The 12434-nt window shown below is 37.9% G+C and overlaps 1 protein-coding gene across 1 annotated transcript; it reads right to left on the bottom strand.

Moving 5' to 3' along the window:
- Positions 1-11063: 11063 nt before the first annotated feature.
- Positions 11064-11843, bottom strand: LOC108487318 (uncharacterized). The gene has a single exon (XM_017791629.2). It carries the CDS (start codon positions 11841-11843, stop codon positions 11064-11066), a length of 780 nt encoding a protein of 259 aa, XP_017647118.1.
- Between the last annotated feature and the right edge of the window lie 591 nt (positions 11844-12434).

Below are 12434 nucleotides of genomic sequence, written 5' to 3'. Positions count from 1 at the left end.
CCCAAATTTTGTAAATATATTTTTGTATTTATGTGACACAAGTATATATCTGTTTCAGTGGCTAAGTGTTCTGGGTGTGTGTGAGAAGTCCCAAGTTCAAGCCTTGCATTTCGGCAAATTTTAATGTTTTTCTGAATAAAGCCTCAATCTGGTTCAATAGGCTTATGTTTAATTATTTGTAAAAGTTTATCAGAATGGGCTTGCTGGTCTAGTGGTAAAGCAGAATGTCAGTCTGCTGGAGGTTCTGGGTTCGAATCTCTACATAAGCGTAGGAATATATTTTTGCTCAGCGGGGTGGCTTAGAGTTTGAGTTGTACTGGAAATCTGGGTAGTGGGTGGTTGAGATAGAGTAGGGAGTGGGATTTGGGTGATCAGTTTCCCAAATTCTCTTTGCAGAAAACTATTCATCTCCCATCGTTTTCCCCTTTCTTTCTTTTTATCTTCTGCTGAATTTTCTTACCTTTTTTTCCGCCGATTCTTTTCCTCCTTCCCTTCCTTGCCATCATCATTATTTTTCTGGAAGTTTCGACAATCCGTAGTTTTGATATTATTTATGTGATTACGTAAGTATGTTAGAGTATTATATTTTTCATTTGGAATGATGAATCATTGTTTACTGAGTTTCGATTGGTGTTAGGAGATAATCGAAGGGCTGAAGACCATTCAACGATGTTTTAAGTGTGTCGATTTCTTGTTCTCACTCAAGGGTAAGGTTTTGTTGGAAAATTTGAATACCTCATAATAAGTTGTTTAAGTGTGCGTTGGGAACGTTTATTTAAGGGTTATTGTTCAATGTAGGTTCTGGAGTACTCGGTGATCTTTTAGGCTTCAACCGGAACCAGGTGTGTACTTCGAACGCTCTAAAAATGAGATTCGGTGAAAGCTGAAAAGCTTTCTGTTGACGCTACAAAGGTGTGTGGTCGCCCGTGTAGTAGGCCATGTAGCAGTACACGGGTGTGTGGTCGATGAACCAGGCCATGCGCATGCGACACGGATGCGATGAACACAACCGTGTGTTGGCTGGTAAGCCATGTACGAGACACGGGCGCAGAAAATTGGGCCATGTAGACCACACGGACTTGTAGGCCCATACAAGCAAACCACATGAGCATGTGACAATTTGGGCTAGGCCATGTAATCCACACAACTAAGGCCAATTTGGGCTATGTGGGCCACACAGGCGTGTGGGTCCACACGGGTAGGCCACATAGGCGTGTGAACCCATTTTTTTGAAATGTACTGTAAGGTTGCACGGGTCGCCCAAGTCGACTATGACCTTTCATAGAATCGGTAAGGATATCTTAAACCCTTATTATTGTGATCTGACTATATGATGTATGCACTAGCATGTTATACTTAGCATGTTTATCTGTTCTGTTCTGAATATAAATGTACGACTGTCAACCTGCATTATAGCATGCCATATTGTATGATGCATTGCATTGGGGTGGGTTTAATGAAGTGAAGGAAGTATCTGAAGGGCTTCTTAAGCCTGTTATCTAACAGCTAAGCTATATAATTATGACATGTGCCGCATTACAGTACTTTATGGTGTGTAGGGTTGGATGGATCGATTTTATCCTCATATTTGGTGTGTAGGGATGGGTGGGTCAATTTTATCCCCACATGGTGTGTTGGGTTGGACGGAGCTAGTATGCAGGGTTGGTGGGCATGTTTCTGTTATTCTGATATCTATGTATGATATATCTGATTTTATTCTGAGTGGGCCAAGGCTCACACCGCATCTGTTAAGGGATCAAGGCCGAATTATGACTGTATTCTTTGATCTGTCTGTATGCATGCTGAACTGTGGGGATGTACACACTGAGTTTGCGAAAACTTACCCTTTCTGTTTTATCTGTTCAAGTAATCCCCAACAGTAGGCGGATCGGTGCAGTAGAGGACTCGACAGTGACCACGACCACGTATATTTGGTTAATGAACTTTCTACTTTTGCTTATTCATTATTATTTTGGGAATTTTGATGTAATTTTGGACTGGGACTTCTGGTTTTAATTTAGGTTTTTGTGCTGTGAACATGGATTATAAACTGCAATGTCAAATTATGGTTTCCTTAAATAAACTAAGAGTTTTCATAAATAGAAACGGTTTCTTAAAATAATAATAATAAATGGGTTTCAAAAGCTTCAACGATAAAGAAACATTTTCAAAACAATTAGACTATTACACGTTTTTCGACTAAGTAAAAGATAACATTTGGAAAATTTTTATGACTCAATACGATTTGTTTATAAACACTCTCATGTGACATCGCTGGATTTGACCATAAAGTCTAGGCCGAGCTTAGGATGTTACAACAGCATTTATGGATATGATGAACCGAGTGTTCCAACCCTAACTGGACTAGTTCGTCATAGTTTCATCGACAACATCTTGGTATACTCTAAGACTGAAGAAGAGCATGATGAGCATCTTAGAGTTGTGATTTATATTCTGCATGAGAAGCAGCTCTACGCTAAATTCAGTAAGTGTGAGGTTTGGCTTCGTGAAGTCACTTTCTTGGGGCACGTAGCTTCTACTGAGAGGGTTCGAGTAGATCCTAGGAAGATTGAGGCTGTACTGGATTGGAAACAACCTAAGAATGTGTCAGAAATATTCAGTTTTCTGGGTTTGGCTGTTTATTATTGGCGATTTGTGAAAGGTTTCTCACTGATTGTAGCATCCTTAACTAAGCTGCTACATAAGGGTTTTCCATTTGTCTGAACTGATGTGCAATAGGAGAGTTTAGAGAAGCTCAAGATTGTTTTGACTGAGGCTCCTATTCTGATACAGCTTGAACTTTGTGGTTTACAGTGACACATCGCATGTGCGTTTAGGTTGTGTTTTGATGTAGGATGGTAAGGTTGTGGTATATGCGTCTCGTCAGCTTAAGATGCATGAGGCAAACTATCTAACGCATGATTTGGAATTGGCCGCTGTAGTCTTTGATTTGAAGATTTGGAGGCATTATCTGTACAGTGAGAGGTGTATTATCTACACGGATCATAAAAGCCTTAGGTACCTCTTGACTCAGAAGGAGTTGAATCTTAGGCAGCATAGATGGATTGAGTTGCTTAAGGACTATGATGATACTATTGAGTACCATCTTAGAAAGGTCAATGTGGTGGCTGATGCGTTGAGTCGTAGGGCAATGACTGATCTGAGAGAGATGTTCGCTCGACTTAGTTTGTTCGACGACGGAAGTTGATGGCTAAGCTATAGGTTAAACTGACTTGGATAGAGAAGATTCAGGATAGGCAGTTAGATGATGAATTATTGGGTCTTCGATTCCGTCAGATTGAGAGTGGCAACACTACGGACTTTGGGCTGAATAATGATGGGGTACTCTATTTTGAGAGAAGTGTATAGTAGCCCTTATGCTATGCATCCCGGTGGGGATAAGATGTACCGAGATCTTTGAGAATTGTACTGATGGCCGGGATTGAAACGTGAGGTTATCGACTCTGTTGCTCGATGTTTGACGTGTCAGCAGTTTAAGGCTGAGCATCAGCTACCTTTGGGTTTGCTATAGCCAGTTAATATTCCCTTATGGAAATGGGAACGAGTGACTATGGACTTTGCTAATGGGTTGCCTTTGACACACACTAAGAAAGATTCTGTTTAGGTCATCGTGGATTGATTAACCAAGTCTGCACACTTTATTCCGGTTAGGACCGACTATTCTCTTCAGAAGTTGGTTCTACATCTTTGAGATAGTGAGATTGCATGGGTACCGGTCTTAATAATTTTTGATAGAGATCATCGCTTCACGTCTCAGTTCTGAAAAAAGTTACATGAGGCTTTGGGTTCGAGATTGGACTTCAGTACTGCGTTCTATCCTCAGACCGATGGTCAATCTGAGATGGTAATTCAGATACTGGAGGATATGTTGAGGGGTTGTGTTATCGATTTTCGAGGAAGTTGGGAGGATTATCTGTCATTAGCCAAGTTTGCCTATAATAACAACTTCCAGTCTAGCATTCAGATGGCACCATATGAAGCTCGGTACGGTCGTAAGTGTCGTACTCCTCTATGTTGGACTGAGTTGGGTAAACGACGGGTTCTGGGTCCTGATATGGTTCTGAGACTGAGGATAAGGTTCGATTGATTTGAGATCATCTAAAGGCTACTTTAGACAAACAGAAGTCTTATGCTGATCTAACATCAGATTGAGTATTCTGTAGGGGACTTTGTGTTTCTTAAGGTCTCATCATGGAAGAAGGTTCTGAGGTTCGGTCGCAAAGGCAAGTTAAGCCCTAGGTTTATTGGGCCATACCCAATTCTGAAGCGAGTGGGACTGGTCGCTTATCAGTTGGAGTTACCTCAAGACCTAGACCGTATTCATGACGTATTCCACGTCTCGATGTGGAGGATTACCGCTCTGATCCTACTCATATTGTCCTTATTGAGGAGATTGAGGTTAGGCCAGATTTGACCTTTGAGGAGGAGGCAGTTCAGATTTTGGATTGCGATGTAAAGGTTCTTCGGAAAAAGTCTACCCTATTAGTGAAGGTGTTGTGGCAGAATCATAGTAGTGAGAAGGCCACGTGAGAGCCTAAGGATGCGATGCGTCAGCAGTATCCTCATTTGTTCTGATCAGGTAAATTTCGAGGCTGAAATTTCTTTTAGAGGTAGAGTTGTAATGCCCCAAATTTTATATATCTGCTTCTGTAAAATTCTGACACCAACATTTATCTATTTCAGTGGTTAAGTATGCTGGGTGTGTGTGTGAGGTCTTAAGTTCAAGCTCTACCTTTGGTAAATTTTGGTATTTCTCTGACTTTAGCCTCATACTTGATCAGTGGGCTTATATTAAATTATGTATTAAACCATATCAGAATGGGCCTGTTAGTTTGGTGGTTAAGTTGAGTGTTAGGTTACAGAAGGTTTTGTGTTTGAATCCCTGCGCTAGCGAAGGAGTTTATTTTTGCTCAATTCTCGGTTAGAGTTTTGAGAGAGTGGGATTCTGAGTAGTTGGACGAAATGGGTTAGTGGGAGAGTGAATTTAGGGATTTGGGTAATTCCTATTATTATTTTATTTTGTTAATTAATATTTTTGTTCCTTTTTGAAAATTTCGCTCTCTTGGAAGATTTTGACGTTTTTCTCTCTTTCATCTTCTCCTCTTCCCTTTTTTTTGTTGCGATTTTCTCCATTCGGCATCCCACTATTTCCAAATCACTTTTTTCTACTCACGGGTTGCTTACGTGGTAAGTGATATGTCTCGTTCGTTTGGTTAGCCTTAATTTGTAATATGTTTAGAACTGTGTAGTTTTCTGCGTTGATGTAAATTATGTTTTGGCAGTAGCGAATCGTGAAGATCTTGGTTCTACTCTTGTGAGCTAGTAGTCGATCGTTCGGCGTGTTTGGGGTAGGTGTTGAACGATGTTTTGGACTTTTTTAGGTATCGAGTTTCTGATCAAATCTTGTTTTAGGACTAATTTTGAGTGTTGTTAGGTTGATTATCAGCTTAGAAAGGCTCGAGTGTGGTCTTTACATGAAAACGATACCAGGTGTGTACCCGAAACGCAGAAATTGAGCTTGCAGAAAAAGTCAAAAAAGGCCATTGTCGACGCCACACGAGCGTGTAGTCACCCGTGTGGTAGGCCGTGTGTGACAACACGGCCGTGTGATCGACGAAGGCCAGGCCGTGCGTAAGAGACAACCATGTGATGGCTATAGTGTGGCTGTGTGGGCCACATGAGCTAAATCGAACTGGGCGTATGGGCCATACGGGGGTGTGGGCCCACACTGGTAGACTACACAGGCATGTGGAATTTGGGCCAAGCCATGTGATCCACACGGGCAAACCATATGGGTGTGTGGGCCAATTTAGCTAAAATGTTTCCTAGGGTTGCATGGGATACCCAAGTCGATTGTGAACCTACTGTAAGGTCGGTAAGCACTACTTAGACCCTAAATTGTGTGATCTGAATATATAATGTATGAATTGAGCATGTTAAACTTATGCATGTTTACTAATCTGTATGTTTGACTGATAACTGAATTTTAGCATGTAAGCATGTATTTCGGTATGTCTACATTGAGCATGTTCAATTGCATCTGCATTGGGGTGGGATGATTGATTATTGGAGGAAGTGTACTGAAAGGTTTTCATGCCTATTACCTGGCAGCTCAGCTGCAATATTACTTATAAGTGCCGCATTCGGTACGACTTGGAGTGTAGGGCTGGGTGGGTGTTTTAAACTCCACATGGTGTGTAGGGATGGTTGAAGATGGTGAGTAGAGGCTGATGGGTAGGATACTGATTTTTGTTACTATATGCATACTGTATCTAAGGTGGGCTAAGGCCATAATTTATATCTAAAACTGTATCTGAATGGGCTAAGGCCTAAACTGCATCTGAATCTGTAATGGGCTTAGGCCCAGACTACAATTGACTGATAACTGTTGTTTGATTGTATGCATGTCTTCTGTGGGGATTACACACTGAGTTTACGTAAACTCACCCTTTTTGTTTATTTGTACAGGTAACCCCTAGACCTTGACGGATAGGTGCAACAGAGGACTCAACTGTGGCCACTTGACTATTGAACTGATTTAATTCCATTTAAGGTTTTTAATTCCTATTATTGTTGGGGTATTTTTTATGTAAACTGGGACTTTTGGACTGTTTGCCTTTATTTTGTATTTTTAACTGTTTTCATGGACTTTAAACTGTAAAACTCAACGAAAACTCAGATTAAAAACAACATTTTCCTAAACGCGAACAGTTTTCTTTAAATATCACGGTTTAAAAAGCTTCCACTATGGAATATGTTTCTAAACGAATCAAATTAACAAGAAAATAGTTTTGGAATTAAAGAAAGATAAATAAAAGCTAATAAATAGAAACAATTCTAATTTGATAAATTTTATTTCAAATTTCATTCCTTGTGACATCGCCAAATTAGGCCATAAAGTTTAGGTCGGGTTTGGGGTGTTACATGTCTTGAGCCGTGTGAGGCACACGGCTTGTTCACATGGGTGTGTGACCCCTGTATGGTTGAAATTTTTCTAAGCTTTCAAAATTTTCATATGTTATCAGTTTAGTCCCGAACCACTTCTAAAACATGTTTAAGGCCTTATAGGCCCTTATAAGGGACAATCTAATTGTGTTGAATGATTTATGAGAATGAATGCTTTATGTTTGATAAATATATGCTATATGTTATGATTTGATCGGTAATACCTCATAACCTTACTTTGGCAACAAATACGGGTTAGGGGTGTTACATTGCTACACTAGCTAGCTAAATCAAGCTCCTATGACCCCAAATCTATAAAAATTACAAGAAAATTACTTGAATTAGCTTTCCAATTTATGGTCAAATAGAAAATTTTGAAAGCTTGGCTTTTTTCTTCTTCAATGGCCACGATTGGATTTGGGAAGATGATGAATATGTCATCTTTCACTAAATTTTATTATATATACTTAGTTTAAAGGTTGATTAACTTAATTAATTTTGTTTTTACCTTTATTACCTTAATTAATTAACATATATTAATATCGTCCACTAACACTCACTTTGGCATGGTCTAATTGTTGTCTTGAACCTTTGGCTAATTGCAATTTAAGTTCCTAAGTCATTTCCTAATTAGAAATCTATAACGATTAGACTTTACACTTTAGTCCCTGAGCCCTAATTAACTAGAATTTCGGCTAAATTGACTATCCAAATTTCAATTCATCCATAAAATAACTCCTTAAATACCCTTATTTAATATTTACAAACTCAGTTTATGGAAACGAGGTCCTAAAACAACAATCTTTGATACTATTGGAAATCGAGTCGTTACACCTGTTCCTTCAAGGCCGTCACCATGGCCTTAAGAACATTATCTTTCTTAGTTAGCTCACCCACAGTAGTATTGAGAACCCCTTACACCACATCAACATTTGCATTGAGAGATTCTGCCATTTGTCCCTTAAGTTGGTCTTGCCTCAGTTCTAGTTCTATGGTGTGTCCCTTAACTTCCTCAAGGGCCTTCTTCACATCACCCATGGAGCCTTCGAGTTTGACAACCCTACCTTCCAAAGCTGAAAGCATATCCCTCGGTCTACTAGCTTTCCTACTCCCCCACGAGTCTCCCTAGGCTCATTTAGTTCCTTCAAACCTTAGCTCGGATACCAACTTTCACAGGTTTAGAACTTTAGTCTAGTAAACCGTGTGGTCTTAGGCGATTCCTTTACTTCAAATCCACCTAAGTCATCATATCCCTCGAAAGTAAGAATTCTTCAAGGGAAATTCTTACGACACTGAAACAAAATGGAAGCAAACTCAAAAGACAAATGAACTCGAATCGAACGGGAAAGCCACAAGAAAGGCAATGTACACAAGGTTTTTGAGTAAATACTCTCAAATATATTCAATAATTATGAATGGGATGATTAGAAATAAGGGGGAAGGCCCCTACTTATAGTTCAGCTCTCTTAGATCCAACAATACACTTTAAATTACATTGACGGTCAAGACTAAAGTCTATGTACAAGATGAGATCCTAAGAGATTTAAGCTCTATACAATATTATCCCTTAAGATTTACAATATTCACCATGGTAACTCTAGTTTTATTGGAGTGTTTCACTAGGTCACAAAGGTTTCAAGTAAATGGACTTCTCCATATGTTTCACAAATCAGGCCAGTTCAAGTGGGTCAAATGAGCCACATTTAATCAATTGACCTCCATGGGATGCTCTGTGTGCATTTGTCATGAGCTTTGATCCACGGTCCGTGACAAATACACTCCTCTAGGCCCTATACCTTAGGCCTATTTTTAGTAACTACATCTATCAACCCAGAATCTTGTGGAATTTTACCCTACCCTTTTTTCCTTCTTTGAATATTCTCTATAGAGGTGAGCAAAATTCGATTCGATTCGAAAAAATAAAAAAAAATTCAAATTTCGAATTATTCGAATCGAGTTAATCGAATTAATCGAGTTAATCGAATCAACTCGAATTTTTTTTCGAATTTCGAGTTCGAGTCGAGTTAAATTTTTAAATTCGAATAACTCGAATAATTCGAATAAACCGAATATAAACTATATTTTTTAAATTTTTTAAAATTTTAGGCTTTTACTTAAACCCAATTTCCCCTAAGCCTAAACATTTTATATTTTCCATTTCCCCAAGCCCCAAAGATTTATTTTCCCAAATCTCAATTCCTCCCCCAAATCAAACCCCCCAGCAAATTCCAAACCCCAAATTATTTTTCTTCTTCTCTCTATTTCCATTCAATTCAAACCCTAAAATCTATTTTTCTCAAAAAACCCTAAAATAAACCCTCCTTCCTTCTTCTTCTTCTTAATTATTTTTTACTTATTCACTCACTTATTTATTCACTTATTTATTCACTTATTTACTTCAATTTTTTGTTGTATGAAAAATATTTTTTTGAAAAATTACATAAAAATAAACAACACTAAAGTCTTTTTTCTTTTTTTTTTAAATTTAACTCGAACAAATATATTTGATTCGATTCGATTCGAATTCCATCTCACTCGACTCGATTCGAAAAAACTTTAAATTAAGTTAGGATGATAAAATAAGATTCGAAAATTTGATTAACTCGAAAATTTTTTATTCGATTCGATTCGATTTGATCGAATGCTCACCTCTAATTCTCCACCACCCCGATATCCATCCTTTGATCATTATTACCTTCCTTCACAATCGTGTCCATTAAAATATCATTTCCAACTTAACTAATATATCATACTAAGATTTTAGGTGACTTGCCTAATCCACTCCTACAATCTTGTCTTTAATGGTCTCCTTTGTTGGTTTCTCTTGCCGTCATCGACGACTAACTTGCATCCACGGTCCAAAGTTCGAGCTAGTTTCCACCACTTTACTTCCTTTCCCATTCTTGGATTGTACTTCTAGATTCTTTATTGCCTTATCTTCCTACTTAACACAGCTCTCCTTCAAATGACCGAACATCCACATACATAGCATATTTTTGGGAGGCCCTCGTCCTTAATATTATATTGCAATCCGTCAATGTTGATCTGGTAATGGCTTATTCAAATCAATAACAACTCTAAATCTTGCAAACTTACCCCTCTTACCAACTGTTGTATTATAGTCAATCTTTACTATTGTCCCAATCATCCCTTCAATGGCTCTAAGTAACACCTTACTATAGTATCTATACGACAACTCTGAAGTCGTAACAAGACCATCACCTTCAACAAGTACTTCTCTTTGGTAGAGAAATTCCGACTCTACGGGTAGAACATTAGATAGTGCCCAAACACTACCAATGGCCCCTTAGTCAGTGCTTTGTTATAGTCCTGCACCTATGAAAATTTAATCAAGAAATGCTCATTTTCCAAATCCACAATCTGAAAAATCACCAGTTGGCTTGGCTTCCAAAGCAAGTATATTTTATTCATCAATGCTCTATACCCAATCGAGCGCCCTAGAGGCCGCACAATGACACACAATTCCCTGTTCTTCTAAATGAAAACCTGCACCCAATCCGAGAAGGAACTCTTTGGATAAGGCCCCTCCTTCGACACTGAGACATCTCCTTCAAGGAGTTTAAAGTCATCATCATTTAGCAGCATTACATCCTTCCCATTCCCCTATTCAGAATTGGTCATTAACTTCTCCTTAAAAGACTCCTTAACACTCTCCTCCCCTCCAGTTATCTGGACCCCCGGATCAGATTCAGAAGGAGCTCTATTTCTAACCTTCTTCGTGGCCCTCGCACGTTCCGCTGGGATTGGAGAAACAGGCTGTTCCAGGCAAGGCTGAGAAGACAGACAAGCTTCCATTTCAACCACTATACATTCATTTATGAATTTTATCTTTGAAAGATATTTCTTTTAATATCAATAAATAAAATAATGTAATTAATATCAATATATTTTATTGTTCTTTATGTTGATTATACTACAAATTATCATATTTTAAAAATAAAATATTTATATTATATTATTTTATTTTCTCAATAAACTTTATAATAAATAAATAAAATATATTTTAATTATTAATACAATCAAATTCATACATCTCACAAAATAAAAACTCCAAGAAAGCCGAAAAAGAAAAACAATTAGGCTTGAGGCATCCACAATGATGCCGCTACTGCGACACTTCTATGATCTCTGCAACTTAACGCTTTTAACAAACTCCAAGAACCCTTGCCTGAGCTCCGGTTACCAGAATGTTTTTTACCGCCACCTTCCGCTGATGGAAACATAATCGATGGATTCCGACGGCACTGTCGGATTTTGATATCTTTAAGCTCCATTTCCGGTGGAAACTTAACCATTCCAAACATGAAAACAAACCACTTCCGCTTAATAAGTTTTTTCGTAGGAACTTCGGATTTTCCGGAACTTCTTGTTGAAGGATTTCTAACCATGTCATAACGGCGAAGCTTTTTATAGTCCAAGGAACGACTGTTCCTAAGAAGCTTAGTGTACTCTTTGGTGCTGCCGGTTCGAGTTATGGAGTCGCTACGTAACTCGGAGAGTGACTCGGATCGTTTGCGTAAAACATGGTTTTCTCTATCTTCTTCGAAAGAGCAATCTTTCCGTGTTTGAAAGGGAATGGATTGCTCATTCAAAGGAATGAGTTTGCCGCAAAAGATTATGTCGTCAGCTGGGCACATCTCGGAGCTAAGATCGCTGAGAAACTCGAAGAGTTCAGGGCCAGCATCAGATGATGATCTTCTAGATAAGCCCTGCAGGGCAGACACTTTGCCCAAGTGATAATTTTCTGAGCTGGTTTTGGTAACATCTAAAGGAAAGTTGCAAAGAGAAAGTGCTTCTTCGTCTTGCTCTTCGGCTTGGTTTTGATGACGATAAATATGAGCAATGTTTTCTCCCATTGTTCTGTGTGTTGGAGAAATAGGAAATGAGAGAAAGTTGGAAAATGTAAGGGGAAGAGAAGTTTCCATGCAAGGAAAAATGTGATGCTCTAAGGAGGAGAATAAATATATATACACACACACGTCAAAAAGAAATCTAAAAAGGGAGAAAAGTAAGTGGAATGTTGTTATTTTAGGTTTAAATATATATAAGATATTTTTCTATTATTTTAAATTTTAGTAAATTTTATAATTTTTTTATTTTAAAATCTTGGTTACATTGATAACTCCTAAAATTTGCACAACTATCAAACTTTTATAAAAGAAATACAAATAAAGAAGTTTAAAAGTTTCTATATTTTCAGTGAAAATATAAAATATAAAAATAAAACAATTACAAAAGTATAAAAACAATATAAAATTATAAAAATATAAAATCATATTTTGGAATTACAAAGGAATTTAGAAAAGCGTGACTAGAGGGAGGTCTTGCTACCACGTTACCTTATTAGAAAAAACATTTTGTATTCTTTTAGATTTTCATAATGTTTTATAGTTTTTAAATCTGTTTTAATTATTTTTATAAATTTTGTATTTTTATTTTTTATTTTT

Source organism: Gossypium arboreum, chromosome 8, assembly GCF_025698485.1.
Source record: "Gossypium arboreum isolate Shixiya-1 chromosome 8, ASM2569848v2, whole genome shotgun sequence".
Classification (NCBI taxonomy): Eukaryota; Viridiplantae; Streptophyta; class Magnoliopsida; order Malvales; family Malvaceae; genus Gossypium; species Gossypium arboreum.
Note: the sequence above shows the minus strand (reverse complement) of the source record. Positions and strands in the feature narration are given on the sequence as shown.